Source organism: Harpia harpyja, chromosome 2 (genome assembly GCF_026419915.1).
Source record: "Harpia harpyja isolate bHarHar1 chromosome 2, bHarHar1 primary haplotype, whole genome shotgun sequence".
In the NCBI taxonomy this organism is placed as follows: domain Eukaryota; kingdom Metazoa; phylum Chordata; class Aves; order Accipitriformes; family Accipitridae; genus Harpia; species Harpia harpyja.
Genome location: NC_068941.1, coordinates 63032905 through 63053384, shown reverse-complemented (window position 1 = coordinate 63053384; position 20480 = coordinate 63032905). Strand labels below are relative to the sequence as shown.

General features: G+C 37.2%; 1 protein-coding gene across 7 annotated transcripts in view; it reads right to left on the bottom strand.

The window, feature by feature from the left end:
* Positions 1–20480, bottom strand: part of ATP8A1 (ATPase phospholipid transporting 8A1) — a 130303-nt gene that overhangs the window by 17746 nt on the left and 92077 nt on the right. For all 7 annotated transcript variants that reach the window (XM_052780156.1, XM_052780155.1, XM_052780158.1 and 4 more), the window contains 4 exons: positions 19375–19453; positions 15343–15404; positions 10301–10357; positions 9705–9812 (listed from right to left, as the gene is read on the bottom strand). In XM_052780156.1, the coding sequence (XP_052636116.1) occupies positions 9705–9812; positions 10301–10357; positions 15343–15404; positions 19375–19453 (306 nt within the window). The remainder of the gene's footprint in view (positions 1–9704; positions 9813–10300; positions 10358–15342; positions 15405–19374; positions 19454–20480) is intronic.

The window sequence follows — 20480 nt, the reverse complement described above, 5'->3', positions numbered from 1 at the left end:
TGCTATGGAGAAAGGTGGCAGCTGAATATCATTAATCTTTTAAGTGTTGTGGTATGCATAACTACAACAGGAGTGTGTACTGAATTTGATTCCTAACATTTGAAACATAAAACCCCCATAACTTTAGTTTATAAAGGAGATTAGCAACAATATGCCAAGGGAAAGAATTGAGTTAAATGCTGATACAAGGAAAAGACTAATCGTTAAAAAGGAAGAACATTAGAATGGCAATACTACCAAGACGACCATCATAAGCACAAAACGTAAATTTGGTAGTTCAAAGATCAGCTCTGCTGTTTCTATTTGAACCTGTGCAGTCAAAGAGCAAGAATGAGAATGCAACCATTGAATATGGAAAAGGATCTTGAAGTATATCTGGGAATAGAAGACTCTGGCTAACAAATATCTAGTACTAGACTAAGTACAATTAAACCATGAAGGTCTGAGGACTCAAAATGGAAACCACCTAATGGGAATTAAATGGGAAAAGAACAACCCCTTATGAAAATATTTTGGATTCCTGAAGTGAAAGACCAAAAGCAAACTTTATATTTAAAGAACTGAATAAGCTAAAATATATTAGTATCAGAATGGTAACATAATTTGAGGCTCTCAGGTGAGGAATACATGACTAAAATGGATATCTGTTATGGGATGAATTCTGATTCACTTTAAAAGATCTTCAACAAATCATTTGACTTCTTTTAAGAACTAATAATACTCTCCACAAACATACATTGAAACATTTTATTTCTCTAAACAAGAGGTTCACGTAGGTACAGAAGGGAAGAAAGATACAGATTACTCATTATTGTTTTGTAAAGACTCACAGGTCTGTAAAAGACAAGCTGGGAAAAAACTTGGGAGGATGAAAATGTGCTAAAAATGTGGGAAAATGCCTATAGTGGCCTTTTACTGAGAATAGGCTTGAAAAAGTTTTGGACTATGAAGGAAGACCCTAGCTTTTGTTGTTTAATTATTTCAATGTTCTTGAAAACTGTATTTCAAACATGCTCTGTAAATAAGCAATAGTCCCTCACCAAAAATTTACTACACCAGTTACTCCCCCTAGAATGAAGACCCTGAATTTTAGATATTATTTTGATCCAGACTGGTAATAAGCAGTGAAGCAGGAAAAAAAAAAAAAAAAATTACTGGCTAACTTCGCATAACTACCCCAGATATTAGCCATTGAAGAATGGCTGTTTTCCACAAGTTTTGTGATAATGAAGTTAGAATTGAGAGACTTCGGTATTTGTTTACCATGTAAGGCTCAAGGCAATTTTTAGAAATATAGATTATCAACTGAGTTATCTGACAGGTTTCCTTAAAAGCAAGGCACAGTACTTCTCTTGTTTCACTGAAGAACTTAAAGAGAATCATTACTTTTCAAATTTTAGGGGCATTATTTATAACTTCCCCTTCTAATATTGAGGAAAGGTACCATAGCAATCTTCTTAAATATACAACCATGTAAATTTATTTATTATGCTGTATTCTGCAGAAGTTATTAAAATAACACTCATCTGTTTTTAAAAATGCAAGAGACAAGTATCCATTAATAGCACCTTCTGCAGCTAGAGAGACAACACAGCAGGGCATACGCCATAAGATCCTCACAGAGAAGCTGTTGATGTACAGGCTGGGTGAAGACAGTACGGTAAACTGAAAACTGGCTGAAAGGCTGGGTCCAGAGGGTGGTGATCAGCAGCACAGTCTAGCTGGAGGCCAGTAACTAACAGTGTACCCCAGGGGTCAATACTGTGGTCCAGTCCCGTTTAACATCTTCATTAAAGATCTGGATGATGGGCTAGAGTGTACCCTCAGGAAGTTTGCTAAAGACACAAAATTGGGAGAAGTGGCAGATGCACCAGTGGGTTATGTTGCCATCCAGAGAAACCTCAACAGGTTGGAGAAATGGGCTGACAGGAACCTTATGCAGTTGAACAAGGAGAACTGCAAAGTCCTGCACCTGGGGAGGAACAACCCCATGCACCAGTATATAGAATCACAGAATCATTTAGGTTGGAAAAGACCTTCAAGATCATCGAGTCCAACCATCATCCATGCCCACTAAACCATGTTACGGAGTACCCCGTCTACGTGCTTTTTGAATACCTCCAGGGATGGTGACTCAACCACTTCCCTGGGCAGCCTATTCCAATGTCTAACAACCCTCTCAGTAAAGAAATTTTTCCTAATATCCAACCTAAATCTCCCTTGCCTCAACTTGAGGCCATTTCCTCTCGTCCTATCTCCAGCCACCTGACAGAAGAGACCAACACCCACCTCACTACAACCCCTGTTCAGGTAGTTGTAGAGAGCGATAAGGTCTCCCCTCAGCCTCCTCTTCTCCAAACTAAACAGCCCCAGTTCCCTCAGCCGCTCCTCATAAGACTTGTGCTCCAGGCCCCTCACCAGCTCCGTTGCTCTTCTCTGGACATGCTCCAGCACCTCCATGTCTTTCCTGTAGTGAGGGGCCCAAAACTGAACACAGTCTCTAAGGTGCAGCCTCACCAGTGCCAGGTGTACAGGGGAAAAATCACCTCCCTGCTCCTGCTGGCCACACTATTTCTGATAGAGGCCAGGATGACGTTGGCCTTCTTGGCCACCTGGGCACACTGCTGGCTCATATTCAGCCAGCTGTCAACCAGCACGCCCTGGTCTTTCTCTGCCGGGCCCAGCTGGAAAGCAGCTCAGCAGAAAAGGACTTGGTCCTGATCAACACCAAGTTGAACATGAGCCAGCAATGTGCCCTTGTGGCAAAGAAGGTGAATGGTATCTTCAGCTTCATTAGACAAAGTATTGTCAGTGGAGGTCGAGGCAGGCCCCCTCTGCTCAGCACTTCTCTAGGTGTGTCCTCATAGGTGTCCCATTCTGGGTTCCCCAGTATGAGAGACATGGACATACTGGAGAGAGTCCAATGAAGGGCCACAAAGATGATGAAGGGCCTGGAGCATCTCTCATATGAGAGGAAAGGCTGAGACAGTTGGGACTATCTAGCCTAGAGAAGAGAAGGCTTAGGGGGGATCTTATCAACGGAGATAGATTCCTGAACAGAGGCCATAAAGAAGATGGAACCAGGCTATTTCTAGTGGTGCCCTGTGACAGGACAAGAGGCAATGAACACAAACTGAAACACAGGAGGCTCCATCTGAACATCAGGAAATACTTTCTTACTGTGGGGGTGACAACACTGGCACAGGTTGTCGTCCACAGAGGTTGTGGAGTCTCCATCCTTGGCAATATTCAAAAGCCATCTGGACATGGTTCTGGGGAACTTGCTCCAGGTGTTGGGGGGCTGGACCAGATGACCTCCAGAGGTCCATTCCAACCTCAACCATTCTATGATTGTATACTAGCCTGAATACTGGCCCTGCCTTCCATTAGACTAAAACAAATTCCCGCTTTCAGATCAGACTTTAGACAAACATCTCCCTAGAGAAGACATGTTCATTAGAAGTTGAAGTATCTGGACAGCTACGTTTTTAAGAAGTGTGGGGTTTGGTTTTTTTTGTGAGAGTGTGTGTGTGTGTAAAAAAAAAAAAAAAAAAATCAGTGAGGGGATTAAAGGATGTGTATCTAATATTTTAACAAGAACAGTTCCATATAAGCAGGTTATGTGGAATAATACAGAGATAAGCAATATTTAAGAAACTAATACTGTTAATATAGTATATTCTAATACATCTTTCCTACATAGTGCAGCTAAATCATCCAACAAGGAATATTACTGTTTTTCACAATAAAAGTTTTCTGCAGACCTCAATCAAATGATCTAAAATTCTGTAAAATACATGCTTGTTCCTTAACTTCAATTTCCATCAGTAGTTTTATAGAACCCCTGGGTCAGACAGAGCAGAAACAGATGGTGCTCTGGAAAACTTTACAGTGCATTATCTACACCACCACAATAAATCAGGAAGTTCTGCAGATACTGAACTTTGCTTTTAATCTCAATGTCATACTTCTTATTCCAGTAAGTGTTATAATTTTAAGCTAACTTATTCATCAGATAGGTGTATAAGAAGAGGCCTAACAACTCAGAGCACATAACAGTAACAAACCCAAAAGAGTCAGGAGTTGTACTAGTGCAAAATATCCAACAGGTTGGTTTATTTTTCCCTCCTCCCCAATTACAGGTTTTCAACTCAAAGCACAACCATATTTGTTCAAGAAAGATAACCATACCAACTTAGAAATGTATCTATTTTATCATTTTAAAAATCAATCTGCTTTTTTTAAGTGGCATTAAAAAGAAAAGTAGCCTTTTGAATTGCAGGATGGAAGCATTAATGGAAAGGTTCTAGCAGCATTCTAGCCTACTGACACATGAATGGTAGCTACTCTTATTAGGTGATGTAAGTTACAGAAACTTCATTAGTTCATGCAATTATTGCAAAAGGACTACATAGATATAAAAACATATAACAATTTAACGCAGCATCATTTATTTCTTTCAAGTGGGTATAATGCACAATATGACAAAACATGGACAACAGGAAACTTCTGGTAATTGACTGGACCACAGATTTAAAATGCATTGTTTTCGGCATCACAGAACAGCTTTCTGTGTATTGGAGAGTCTCAAAGAAAAAAAAAATTACATCTACAAAGTAAATACCGCATCAAATACGAAGAGACTTGGCATTTACTTTTAGATATTTATGCAAACTACATGTGGTTTAAACTGAGAGAATACTGTTATTTGTTTAAAAAAATATTGAGAAATATACTTCACTTACTCTCTTTGTTAAATGTTATACATAAAAGAAAAGTATCAACTTCAGTTATATCAATGTAGTAGAGAAAGAGATCCATGCAGTTGATTTACTCAAGTCTGCAATGAAAATGTTCTTCTAGTCTGTACTGGCACCTTTTTTGAAATTAAATGGAGCTTGTGTCATGTAATGGGTCAAAACAGATGTCCTGTGCTATGACCCACTTCTCCATAATGGGGGTTAAATCTAACCACAAAATGCCTACAAAGAAGTTTTTTGGTCGTCCCCCCTTCTTTCTTGTGCATCTATACTTTAAAGCACAATCTTTACAGGTAAGTATTAAGAAAATAACCTGTAAAGCTGGTTGTTCAGATACTTCCACACTAGACAGTACTGACAGACAACAAATGCAGGAATAAACATTACTGCAGATAAACATTGCACTGTAATAAAGATGATATTACGGAGACTGCACAGTTGTTACAAAATCACTGAAAACTTTTAAAATGTTTTCCATGTTTCTCTCTCATACACTGTGCATCAAGTTCTCTCCAACAGAAACCATGTTTTGCTACTACTACCAAAATCCTCCTGGTAGAAAAGGTATTTTAACTCTTTGCTATAAGCAGATAAAACTTGAATTCCTAGTATTTTAGGATCTGTGTCTAAGACTAGGAGAATATAGTCCCTAATTCTTAGAATAAACTCAAGAAGAGAAATTTTTTAATGAGTGAGTCTGAAGTACAAATAAAAATAATATGAAGGTAAATAATAACTTCAGCTTAATTAATGATAAAATACATCAGTCTTGTTTCAGACTACTAAAAGACTCATAACTTAAAGCTAATCTACTGCAGTACCTGAACTAGCCATGCATACTATATAATTAACTACTAAGGTTATCACCCCTTTTTTATCACATATCCTTCTTCAATTTTACAGCCTGTTTTTCCATTTTCTTCTACTTCATAAATCCCACTGCTACTCTCACATTTTTCATCCATTTTTCCTTCTAGGCTGTGTCTGCAGAAAGACAATGGTGAACTGACAGTTTTCATCTGAACATCATCAATCAGGGAAAATGAATGAACTTTTCTTCACTACGGACTTTTTTTTTTAACTGGATTAGAAACTGTTTTAAGGTTCACAAAACGTAACTTGTTTCTTGTTTGAATGTTGATTCTAAGGTTTTGTCAGAATTTTACTAAGGAAACATGTTTCAGCTACTATAACCCAGATGCCTGTTATTAATGTCAAACAGATACCAGCTATATAACTACAAGTTATTCATATCAGGAGAAGACTTGTGCCAGGATACCTCTGCTTATGTGAGCCAGAAGACATCTTTCAACTCTTGTGGTGCACTACCTTTTTGGCAACCTAGTCACCACTATTTATAGGACTCAGGAGTACTGTAACATGCAGAGCCATCTAGTTCCCACGCTGTGAGGGACAGTACTCTACAGTTGGCATGAGTTGGTCCACTGTGGGAGTAGCAATCTTGAAAGACCAGAAAACAAAGGTCTTGATGCCAGAACTGCCTCAGCATTCTAGATCAACAGGGAATTTTGGATCAAAAGGGTCCTTGTTTGGCTTTTTTTGGAAAACTCAGAGTAAAAGAGAGAGAAAGAAAAATACACTCGATTACATGTCAAAGAAGGGGGGGTAGTGGCCTAGACAATGAACAAAACTGCTGGCACTCTGTCAGAAAGTCATCATTTTTCATTTCACTGTATTTTCTTTTAGAGCACAACATTCTACAATGTTCCCTTCTGTATTACTAACATACACCAACAAATATGTAAAAGCCAACTTTAATTATCTTCTCTACAATTGGAATGATTACACTAATTGTGTTTCCATCATTTTGTGTAAAAGTAAGGAAAACCTGTAAAAATATGTGACATACTCGTTTCTTTGTTCAGTAACTTATTAGGGGGATGCTTTGATACTAAAAGATGAACACAAACCAACAATTCTTAAGATTTAACTTTGGGCTACTACCTTCAGTGCTCCAAGATAAGAGTGTTTTTGCAGTGTAAACAGACTCCTTTATTGTTACAACTCTATTTTTTTCTTGAGGCACTATCTTGTAGTGTTCTCCGTTTAAACACATTTATCAGAGCTGTATAGGTATTTTATAGGAATAGATGAAAAATCCGAATTTCAAAATATTTAGATGAAACCTTTCCTCTGCATCCAATGAATGAGTTTTCCATCAGCTCCATATGCTCCTTCTCTCTCCTTCAAGAGCATTAGTATTTTATTTTCTTGGAATAGACCAGCAATAAGCAGCAAAAATCTTATTATTTTCATGACATTAATATGAACAAGTTAGACTGAATCCTTATTAAGAGTGTTTCAGTAGGTTATTTTCTGTCTAAAAGAAGCCATGAAAAAGATGTTTGTAGAAGATAGATATCAACATGTAGGTGGGACTGAACGGTTGGATGAATATTGTATCAAGAATACTGACTGGTAAGACTATAAACCTAATAAGGTACAACTCTTGTTACCAGCTCTAAGGAGCGGAAAGAGAATACATTTAAACTTTATAAGGATTATAGTTGGTAAAATTGCCTTATAAATCTACAGTTTATTAAAAAAGGGGCATTTTTAATGAACACATTTGGAAAAAAAAATCCCTGAAAATACCCTTCAGATCAGGCCAAGGCAAATCAGACAAAAAGCTATAGAAGTAGAGGTCAGCTTTTGACTTTTCATTTAATTTCTGCCAAACGTAGTTGGATGAAGTCTTCAAGTCTGACTCGCACATTTGAAAAAATTAGACAAGCAGTATTTGCACAGGCAAGCAGAGATGTCCATATGGATTTGTTTCTATCACACCACAGTCTTTTCCACAGTTAAATTTGTCAATCTTTTAGTTCGAATACTTATGGAAGACCTGGACTTGCTTCAGAGAAATCCAGTGAATTCTGCCCTGCCAGAGACCACCCGGTCAGTGAGGGGGCTTCCAGAAGAGCATACAAAAATCCTGCTTTCAATCTGAGCTGCAGTATTCATCACCAGGACTTTTAGCCACACAGAGTACAGCTCAAAAAGCTAGACCAGAGCTTTTGAAATAAGCTCTTATGGTCTATGAGATGTTTAGGAGACTTTATTCTGATTTTACAGACTTCTAAATATACTCGTAGGAAGAAAACAAACCCAAAACCAGCCTCACACAACACCACCCCGCTCAAACAACTGCATGCACGTACACACATCGAAAGCTACTATATACATAATACAGATGCATAAGCCAACACACTAACAAAATAAGACTATCCATTTCAAGTACAGAGACAGTTTTTAACACAAGAAATAAATGAATCTGGGTTCATAAGTCAGACTGCTTTGGTGTCATGTTGAATTCAAACCCCAGGGGTATTTATTTTTTGTTGACAGCTAAATCTCTTTACAAAGAACTGTTTTTCCAAGTTCATAGGAATTACATTCCCTTCAAAAAAACCTTTTTCTCACAGTAACTTCAGAAACTGAATGCGTACTAAGTAAAACATTTAGTTATTTCAACAGTGAAGTAGCCACCTTTATGTCATACCAAGTATGACACACCCTGCTGCTCCCACTATGCTTATCACCATAAAAGTTCTTCTATCTTAAAGAACAATGTATCAAGTTTTTACAAAATCTCTAAAAACAACAAATTCCAAAAACATTCTATAAAATACAGTGTGTATGAAGAAAAATGCTGAAGTATGATAGCTTCAATTACATTAATTTAGAATAATGTACATAATTAATTTTGAGTACCAGAGGCAACATGCTAATGTACAAAATCTACATATATACGTGGGTAAGAGGTTACAGGACAGGAAACAGCAGGAAATTGTATAATTTCAAATTCATTTTTTTCTTACGTGTCCAAGCACTTAAGGTAATTCCTTGTGCTTTCCATTAAAATGTAGTAACTACATAACTGCTTATATAAGAGGTGAGATTTGCGGGTCTGAATTACCTCCAAGTGAGGGAGAGATATACACCTAAATTTCCTACATCCTGTATAAATTTTTAACTTGCTGAATTATACCACAGCAGTGGAGGTAAAGGCACTCACTATTTTACTGGTGTAAGGTTTGATTTAGTTGCTATGCTTTGAGAACCATTAGAGGAGCATCTTTCTGAAACAAGCAGGTATTCTCAGTTTCTGATTCCCACTGAGAATGCACACCGAACTTCTCAGCTCAGGAGGGACTGGCCATGCCCAGAAGCAGACATTACTGCCTGGGAAATTAATACTAAACTTCAGATGTTTCTGGAACTGAATGGTTTTGAGAATTTGGGACTGAAGTTCCAGTTAGATCAGAACAGGCAGCAATTAAGCATCTTCTATGGATTCAGTCCTATTTGCAATATTCAGAGCAGGTTTACACAAATGTGATAATAAATGAAAGAGAAACCAGTAATTACTGTCAAAAGGTTAAAGATACAGTACAATAACGCATTCCAAGCAGCACATTAATAGAAAAGGAAATGCGTGCATGACAAGCAGCTACTCATGCAATGTTATGGCACCTCAAATTTTTTGAGTCATTTTACAGTTTCAATTACTTAGCAAATTTGTAAAATTGAAGATGAAAAAAGTCTTAACCAATGCACTACTTGTGCTACCTCATTATAAAAAAAGCCTCCTGCCAAATAAGCACTGTAATTCTGAGTTCTGAATTTGGTAAGACTTCTCTTAAGAAAATTAAAACTTTAGACTAAAGAACTGCAAAGCAGCTTACCTGTCTATTCTTCCTCACTAGACCATATAATCACAGCCTGTTGGTTGAGCTCCATTTTCACAAGAGTAAAAATTCATTCTATTTTAAATAAACATGGCTACCACATTGAAGGCATAAAAGCAACCCTCTTATGCACCTCTAGTTAGCAGAAGGACCCAATAAAGATTAGACCCGTAATAAGACTGAAACAGTATTTTTTGCACACATTTGGATATTAGTTAAAATATACTTTTACCTCTCCTGACATATCAGGTGCCATAGGAATGACTGGCCACAAAGAAGAGTAGATTCCAAAAAACACTACCCAAAGTGCTATGCTGCCCCAGATAGCTATATGGCTGAACTGTCAAACAAAAAAGAAAACAGAACAATCAGCGCAGATGCATTATGACATTAAAAAAAAAAAGATTTTTGCTACTTAGTATTTACAACATGATTCTGATATATTGGATGAAATTTCTGTGCCTCGTATTAATTTAACTCTACTACTTCAGTTAACTATTTCTTAAAGCAAAACAATACTTTCAGCAGCAATATTACTGCATTTTAAGCCAATTTAAGTTCAGTTACAATCAGTTCAGAGTAATTTGATTTTTCTAGTTTAAGGATTACTTTAAGCCTTATCCCAATGTCCTCCTTTTCAATATTAAGCATTGGTTTTTGTACATGGATATTCTGTCTTTCCATGCAGTAACCATGGTTTAGTTTGACACTGTGGGGAGAGCTGACAAACTGTAAGGGCATAATATAATAAATAATAAAAGAATACAATTATTCATCCATCATATTTTATAGAACATTTGAGAATATGGTAAAAAGACATTTGCTTACCAAAGTCCAATATGAGGTCTCTAATCCAGCCTTCAAACACACAGTTAGAACCACAAACTTCAAAGAGAGAGAAAGAGGGGATTCTTATTTAATATGGGAATCTTACTTAACATACAGAATTTATTAGTTTTGTTAAACATTCAGAAGAAAAAAGTTTTATGATTTTCATACTTCATGTTTACTTGCACAAATGAAACAAGGGAAAGGATAATCAATCTGTTCAGTTTAAATGTGATTTCTTTAATAATATTCAACAAAGTACTGTGTGTGTCAATGCACCTAGCTGTGTAATAGGATCCAAACCAAAGTTCATAAAGCAAAAGGCAATCATTTCTATGGACCTGCAGAAGCTATGGAATAGCCCTTCCGCTTTAATAGAATCTGCTCCCCCAAAAATGTAGGACTCTCAGCAGCCCCAAAGTGAAATTCTTTTAGACCACAGCTAGCTGTACTTTTTCGTCTTTTTTGTAAGTGTGTGCACTTACATCTGAAGTTCAAGTGCCTATATGAAACGACCACAGTAAAATGCTACTAGAAGATTTAAAGATACACCCCAGTAATGAGCTAGTAACAGAACACTAAGAATTATTAGCTTCCATTAATAATTGCCACTCATTTGATTTTGAAAACTCTTATTTTGTATTAGAAATCTTAAACATTTCCCTTGCCTCCTAGAACTCTGCAAGTCTGGCTCTGAGTTGTTAGCTTCTTTAACGATGGTATTTTGGTTACACAGAAAGGTTTGTGGAAAGTGTAGTCCACTTCAGTAGAGATGGCAGACTCCCTAGTTATGGAGAGGATGACTACTATTTTCTACACGAAGACAGATTTAGAAGATCTAGAGGCTGGGCTGAAAACTTGCAACTGTTCAAACTTACATTAGTCTAAATTAGACCCCCCCCCCCAAACAACAAAACAAAACATTTTGTTCACTTCATTAGTACTTCAGTAGTAAAGGAGTCACCTTTGCCAAACCCTGAAAAGCCAGAGTTAAATGCTGGCAGCCTAAGACCTATGTTCTGCATACAAATAACATGTTGAATAAGTCTGTTATGCCATTTTCATTCTTCCCTCTCATCTTTACTCTTATCTTTACTCTTTTTATGGAGCAGTCTCTGCAAACATCATGTTATTGTCCTGCAGGACATGCTCCATTTTAGTTTAGAGATGAGCAGTAGTAGAAAGTTTATAATCCCACAGCAAGGACTAGTTGATTCAGGAAAATTGTTTATCTCCTTCTTTTGAAATTCACACAAACAAGTTTTCTGTTTATCAAAGAAATAGTTATTACATTTTGTAACTCATGTGTGAACATTTATCACAAGTTTTGCTTTATGTGCAATCTGAAGAACACAAGGCTGAAAAACTGAGTCACAAAGACCAAGCTGCAACTGTAACAGCTATAGTTTAAACTCTAGTTTGTTGGCCAGGTTGGCAGCAATGACATGAGTTTTTCTGTGGTTGAACTTCAAGGAGCCTCAAAAACTCAGAAGAAATTTACTTCAATCACAAGCTGAAAATAACTGGATAAATATACATGACAAGTCTTTCACTATGTCTGATGTGCAGAAGGATACCAATCCTGCCAGAAAGCCTTCACCCAAGCTATAAGTTTATGCTTTTCATTCTGGACTCTCCTATTTCAACTATTGCTGCATTATTAAGGACAAAAACAAACCCCCACTGTGCCACAATTCCATTATCTAAACCATGTGTGAAATCTAATTAGAAGAAAATTAAGGACCATGATGACGGTTATAATTTACTTAGTCTATCCAGTTCTGGTGCTATATTTGGATAAGTAAAAAAAAATGAATTATGGCAAAAAAAAATACACATCTGGTACACTTGCTTGCTACTTTTGAGTCAGTTGTAAGAAAAGGAAACATCCTTCTTTAGGATCAGATCAAGAATTCTTATTGCATAGACAAAATGTATACACAAAACAAACACTGCAGGTCTGTAAAAGGAGATATACACTGTGTGAATATATACCCTCCTTGCATCTTAACTGATATCCCTAACTACGTGCAGCGGCTTACTGAAGAACGTGGATTTTATTGCTCCCTCCTCCCCTTGATCCAAACTTAACAATAGCTCACTGAATCCTACCCAGGGAACAAGAAATCAAACTGGTATTATGTATAAAGCACTGAGCTTTTTAAAAAGGAGCGCTCAAGAATGGTCGTACAAATATTTTCATGGCACTCCTATTTGAAATTTATGTTTGAAGAAATAATTCCAGGACATGATATGAATCAGTGCACATTCCTACTTTCTTTGTGGATCCAAAGAAACTAGATTAATTTCTGAATCCCTTTGCTACTGATTTTTGCACAAGTGATGAATGTAGACTACCTAAAACCAGATTAAAAGCAGTGGGAAGAATGAGAAGTACCTTAGCCTTATAATTTTGATTTCAAGACAATGACTGACAACCGTCACTGCACATACCCTTCACATGCACAGATTTTTTAAAAATCTTCAAAAAATGCCCTCCCCAATTTTGAAAGTCTCTCAAATCTTCATGTGTGCTCCAGACCTGCTTGAATACCTGTGCAAGAACAGGAATACATCAATTACAACCCCCATCTCTCCCTAGATTTTCAATCTGAAGTTAAGGAAAGTGGAGAATCTGGAAAACAGATGAAAAAGCAGGTTGTCTGGACTTATAATGGTGAAATAATGTTTTCTTGGGAAATTCTTGGCCATTCTGCAGGTTAGTAGCAAGCAATTAGCTTCTCAAGACGGTGAAGTTTCAGCTCTCCTAGTTGAAAACCAGTTGCAAAAGGTACAGAACAATTGCACTGTGACCTCTGTTTTAGCATTTATGGATAGAGCTTGACAAACAGTAATGAGTAAGTCTAGGTTACTATATTGAAAGTATCAGAAATTAACTAATTTTGGAAGGTGGTGGAAAATGTTGCTACAAATCTGAAAATGTAGGCTTCAATGTTAGTGTCAGCTGATGTCACAGATGATGCTTAGATGTTCTGCAGTACCGTAAGATTTCAAGACATCCATCAACTGATGGGTGACAATCTAAACAACAGTACTTTTTGAACACAGTTCCACAGGACCTAGTGTAATCCACTAAATGCTTAGTACAGCATATGTAACTTGTTTTCTCCTGGTGCCAACCTTGGCTTTTGGAAACAAGCACAGAACAGAGCGACTGGGTAGGATGAAGTTCTGAGATCACTTCAGGAAAGAACTTCAGCTGTGATTGCAGCAGTATGCTGAGTAATTGGGTTTAAGAAGCGTACAGTGCTAACTCACTCTACAAAATGATGGCCAATACAAAGGATACTTTTAGAGCAATCAAAGAAAAGGAGATGCTATCAGAAAACTTGGCTTAGGTTCTAGGATACATGAAGTTATGCAATTATGTATATGCGCATACAATTCATAAAACAAACTTCTGCTGAACGGAGCAAGGTTGCAACTTCTAAGTACACTAAACAATGAAAAAATTGTAGATAGGGTGAAAACCCTGTGCAGAGAGCCTCTCCCCAAGAAGAACCTGTTTCACTTAGAACAACAGGTGGTTCTGGTAGATATTCTTACGTAGTATTTATCAATATTGGGGAAAGCAGTGACATTCAGATAAATGACTTGACTTTTAAACACTGCTCGGTGTTATGAGATGATAATACAAATAGACCTGTGTCAGTTGAACTACTTCTGTCAGGATTGAGCTATGACAATGACTGTGGCCTTACATCTTAATTTTATTAAGACGTGCACAGAAAACACTTACCCAGGACGTTCCATCCATCCCTAATGGAGATCAGTCCATCATATGATAGATTGCATGATCATATGTGACTACTGCTGACAAAACATGCTGTGCTTGCCTTTTGGAACGGGGAAAGGGAAGTGTAGAGCAAATAAACTTTTAAGAGAATGTGTGAACAAACCATTTTTAAATGTGCTTGAAAGAACCAGTTTAATGTCCATGTACTGACTGGCAGAAGAAACAGTTTATTTTAACTGCCACAGCAATAGGAAATACACAGAATGGGCTGTGGTTACTTGGCCCTTTATGCTCTTTAACCTTTCTGGTTAGCTGACCAGAAAACACTACTCAAAATGTTCTCTCATACACCGGAGATGTTGACAGTAGCTACATTCTCAAAGGACTACAATGTATTCTAGAATACTTTCCTTTTATTTCAGTTATGATGTTTCCCTATTCCGTAAGGAAATAGATTTTGATGGCATTTGTATTTGTACTACAGCCCCCTTATTTTGATGGAAGAATTAATTTCTTTTTTGTATCTGCCAACAACAGGAGGTTGAAGAATTAGTTAAAACTCTTAATGTTGAAGAACAGAGGAGAGTAAGCATAAGTCTAATTTTGCTTCTAAGAGAGATCCTGGAAAACCCTCATCTATTGGGTAACGCTGATACCTAGCAAGTGAAAAACAGACATTTAGCTTCATTAATTTATTCTAGGAGATAAAATATTAAAAGAAAAACCCCAATAATGACTAATATTTATGAGAGTAACAGAAGATTACTGTTAGGTGTGGGTCAGGTGTAATTCTGTCGGTCTCCAAAGAGGCATCCCACAAACCTTGGTTCCATGTGGCTCTATCCCTCTTTCAAGGCCCCATGACAAATTACGAGAGGGAGAACAGAGTTGTATCTTCAGAAGTCCACAAACCAGTTCCATATTCAATAACCCAGGATTTCTCCAATGCAGAAACTTACCTTAAATTAATGAGCGTGCTAATTAGGGAATTACAATTCCCATTACTTAAAAAAATAGACAGCTTCCAGTAAAGGAGAGATGTATCTTCTGCATCTTTATTAAACTGCTTTGTTTTAAGAACTTGAATTGGAAAGCAAAATGCACTTCAAAGCTTCTCAAAGAGTCATTCAAGAGCCATTTCTTATTCTTAAGGCACTACAGTGAATCAAGTCGTCTATGTAGAGAATTATAAATAATAATAAACTCACATCTCTCAAAGAGTTAAAAATAGAGCCAATATAGATAGTGCACTGATAGAGCACCAGATAGGTATAGGAAGACTTACAGTGTATACAGTGTTACCCAGGAGCAGGTAATCTGAAGTTTTACCATTGCCAAATACAGTACCTGGAGAAGGAAATGGTGATAAAAATAAAAACATTTAAACATTTAAATATCTGCAATAGCACTCTCTCTCTCTCTCTAAAATCTTATTTTTGGTACAAAACAGATGGTAGCACTTCCTACAGGGTACAAACAGCAGATTTCACCTTGAACTGTACTGAACAGTAGAGATCTATGACTTTTATAATTTTTAGTCCTTTAAAACTTTCAGTGACTTCAGGAATTACGCTAGAAACAGGACCTTTTTGTAACATCATATACCAACATGAGTAATATTGCATTCAGTAATAATTCGAGTGACTCTTAAGATCACAGATACAGTATCTTATCTTCAGAAAAATATGAAATATAATAGTTATAGTGTATATTGATTGTAACATATAAGTAAACAGAAAGCTTAGAGAGATTTTCACTGATTCTGGATATTTTTGGTATAGAAGCTTATCTTTGCTCTTATCCCTATTTCTGAGATTCAGTTTAAGTAAAAATACAAAAGATCCTCAATTTTAATTCTTGAGATGCTTGTTATTAATAACATTTTCAAAATTTACCCAACTCAAATCTGTGGATCCATATAAATACATACCATTTTGCACATACGGATACACACACAGCATTTATGCAAAGAGCCAGTGCCCTAAAGAGATGTGTTTGCATAAAATCAACATCTTCTGTGGTTCTTAAGTTCTGAATTCTGAATCAGAGCATATACGCTTATTTAACAGAACTTATTTTATGACTACTGCTAGAGAACGGGCTTTTCTGATCCCAGTTCTATGAATGTTCTTGGCAGACATGGGACAACACACAACTGAACTATCTAGAGGGAATTCCTCATTCTCATTTAGAAGTATTGAGCTTGCTAAATTTTTACATGTTCAGTTTAGAAATTTTTAGCACTCGAGATTGTTCATATACTGCAGCTAAACCAGAACACTTACTCTGCTGTAGAGGTTCTAATCACTGGGATACTGCTTTTTATTGCCATCATATAAAGAGAGATCAAAATACTGTGCATGTAGTAAGGAAGGATAAAAGTACAAGACAAAAACCAACCAACCAAACAAACCCACTAATGCTGAGAGCACATAAGGAAGGATGTTTTTTAAAAGCTGTGTTTGGGGAAAAGGAATAATCAAGGTGTTTAGGGTTTTTTTTGGGGGGGTGGGGTTTAAAACTCCTCTGATTGGGCTGGTTAGAGGAAGGTGACAAGCTTATAAAAATGGTCTGTAGTTGAAAACATTTATTTTTCCCACTATCCTCAGCTAGCATATGGTATATTAAATGCTGCCAATTAAGTATGTTTTCATATTTGTGTTGAGTGTTTTTCCAGCCTTCGTATCACCTTTACACATGCTTGAAATGAAATTCACGTCAGTTGCGGATGAAGAGTGCTCTGTTCTAGAAGCTTTTCAGGGCCTGTGAGGCCAGTTTATCACAGGAAAAAAAAGTTCTATTTATTGATATTCTAGAAGAGACAGCAGGTGAAAGGTCACACAAAAAAACAGAATAAAAATGCTTGCAAATAGTCCTCCTTAACCTAGCCCTCTCCCATTCTAAGATGAGGAGCTCACAATAGCTGCCTCCTTAGCTCTAATGATACTCGTTGCATTCCTGGCACTTCCCCAATTTAACTTTCTCCCTGGACAGAGCAGCACACCACAAAGGTCTACAAGAGCTCTGGAAGACTGAAAACAAAGCCGAGACCATAGCTCATTTTAAAGGTTATACAAAAGAGGGACCAGTTGGTGGGTTTACTTGTACATATAAGTTTGGCTACTCTCATTCACTGTTATGTTGACAAAGTTGCATCAGAAGAAGCTTCTGTGAAGATTTATGTCCTCGTCACTTTTCATATGTGCATGACAGTACATGGCGTGCAAAGACTCTAGTTTTGTGTACTGTACAATGGTTAGGTCCCATGGAGCAAATTCTGACAATTCTTACAAATCCATACCTATTCTCTGATCGCATACTTCTTGGTAGACTCCACTACAATGCATGCAGTTTGAAATTTTCCACTTACAGGCAAGAAAGAGGTGGGCAAGTGAGACTGAAGAGTCAACAGGAGAAAATGCTCAAAGAAAAGGATGACTGTGAGCTCAGAGATTTTCACAATCTTCAAGATTTGATTTTCAATGTTCTAATAGATACCTGCTCAAATATGCACTTTGCTGCTTAACAATATATACCTAGCAGTAAAGAGCATAATGAGGATAAAAGAGAGGAATAGGCAGGCAGCTAAATCTGTTCCCATCAGTCAGAGTGCTGGGACTCAGCACTCTTATGCACAAAACTGAGCTATCCCCCATTCTTTCCGTTCCTCCTTTCATGTCTCAGAATCCTCCTGCGCCTCTTCATTGCTAAAAGAAGGTGGAGGCTGAGACTTGTTCTCAGAAGTTCCTGTCTCTGGTGGATCTCTCTGGCATTCATCAGCTCCCTCCTAGAAAACTAACAGCATTATTTCCCTTTCCTCTTTACACACACAGCCATCAGAGATTTAATTAGCAGCAGCTCCCATCCTGTGCTCATTTCCCCTTCATGCAGGACTCTGCACCAGCTGGACCCACGGCAGGTACTGGTTATACTGCCCACCATGTACACAATCCCCAGGTCTCATTTCTGCTCTCCTTGCTCACCTGGCCTTTCTCTAGGCATGAAAGAGGAAGACAGAAGGCAATTTGTTCAGACTTACAGAGGCCACTTGCCAGCACGTCAGTTCTAGTCCAGGGGCTGCAAGCTGAAGAGGCCTGCGCTACAGTGCTCTCACAAGCGCTTGTGCAAGTATCTCAGCTTTGCCATTCTTACAGGAACTCTGCTCTGCATCACCACAAATACTCAATGAACATTTCTCTACCATGTAATGCATAAATCTCTCACACGGATTGGCTACAGCTTTGAACGAGGATTTTTGTTTGGATTCGAGGTTGTGGTGTTACAGTACGCATTGACATTTCGGCACCTCTTTCCTCCTGGGATGTCTAAACTTCTCCAATGCAAACCGCTGCCACTGGACTCGCATCCAGTGTGATGTGAGTGGCCTTTCAGAGAAAACAGGCTGCTACCTACTTCTCTTTACCCATCAGAAGTCACTGAGTATAAAATACTCTGCAAGAAGTTTTCCCCCTTAACCTTTTTGGGCACAAGCAGCTGTGACCGTCTCATTACCTAGTCTCAGCAGTTCCAAAATGTCCATGAGAGTATTTTTGTCCCCTACGCCAGGGCAGACTGCCTGGCTATATCAGGGAAACTGAGAAGACTACTAATTTTACAGAAAAGCTGCAAAGTACACACTTTTTTTTTTTTTTTTCCTCTCCACAAAGTGGAAGCAAAATAAAACCCCAGCCCTATGAGAGTTCTGCCCCTCCCAGACATTCCCACAAACTGGAAACAGTGCTTTCAAGTTTCCTCTAGTTAATACAGCCTTCCTCCCAAGCATCCCATTTTCTTCTGCAACTCAGGTGCATATACAACAGTTGAACTAGAAGAATGACAGGACTGAGCTGTCCAAGATGTCCCAGCTTCCTCTGCCACAAGCCTACTCATATATATATGTAAACTAATGGGTTAGTATGCCCCTGAAGTAACAGGAGAGAAGGTATACACATCAGCCATAAAAGTTTACAAAATGTAAGAGACAATGCAAGGGATGGTAGTGATTTAGGATCTTGTAGGTATTTACCACGATAGCGTACTATATAAAAAAATAGCGTAATTAAATTGCAATCTCTTTTTCTCCATCTTGTTTCAGGTTTTAAGTATAGTTTTATGCATAAATACATAATATTACTCCTACTTTTAAACAGGTTTTAAATAAAACATTTAAAATGTACTCCATCTGCTCTAGTTCTAGAAATAGTATCTTGAAATTTAACCACACAAAACTCTTCATATTTATAAAGCTTTCCTAAGAAAAAAGAAGGTATTTAGATATTTCGTACCTTTCAACATTTTTATTTTTCATAATACTTACCATGCTGGAGGGCTTTTAGTGGAAACCAAAACAGAATGAATGAGTGGAAGAGGCCATTTAAACAATGAACCCAGAAAACCTAAGGGAAAACAGAAAATCCATGAGAACCATTTGCAATAAACTAGCTGTGTGAACCCTGACCTTCCTCTTTATCTGTGTGTTAGATTCACAAAATGTGTTTCTGTCACGCCACCACTGTGAAGTAATATAACTGACAGGCACTTTCTGCCTCTTAGCTCTTCATGGGTCATTTGTTTATTTTTATGTTTTGAAAAAAAGTGTGTATTATCTCCTCCTTTTAATTTCAAATCAGAAGGGAAATTAAAATGTATACATATGGGAATATCATCAGAAAAATTAAACTAAACCAGACAAATGGAACAATTGCTACATTCTAAGTAGGGAACTAAAAAGTACTCTAGCTTTTATAATTTACATTTTGTGTAATAAGAAATTTGGACAGTAGAACAATCAAAACCTGAGTTTTACATATACCTACCTATGTATTTCCACATACAAAGGAATTAAAAAGGATAAATAAAAGTATCTTCCTTAGATTTCTCCTTACATGCTCCATTCTTGAAGTGCACAGCTTCATCATATTAAACTTCCTTTAATGTATTTGCTACATAATTCAAATTTTACTTTCAAACTTATTTTCATTTGTAAAATATGCCTTCTGAAGAGAACTGTATTAAGTTTAAGGATAAACAACCTATTGATGCCTTCCATAATATATTGTATAAAGACATAAAAAGACTTAATAAAAAATATGTAACCCATTTTGTTCAGGATAGCAATCATGTTTTTTCATTAACAACGCTTTTGACAATCATAGCCTTTATTGTAACCAACTGATGTGTATTATGAGTGTTAAGGTGTTCAAACAATTGAAATTAAGTTGCCTGCCTCACAACATTTTCCACGATGTCTCAAAGTCTTTTGTTAGATTATACAACTACACTAGGTTGTATGATCCAATTTACACTCCAATAGTTTGCACATTTGAACTTGTGCTACTCATTAACCTTTGTCTCTCCTTCTTGCTATGTCATTACCAGAAGTTTTTATTTGACAGAAAGCACAGGTGGGTGCAAGAAAAATTA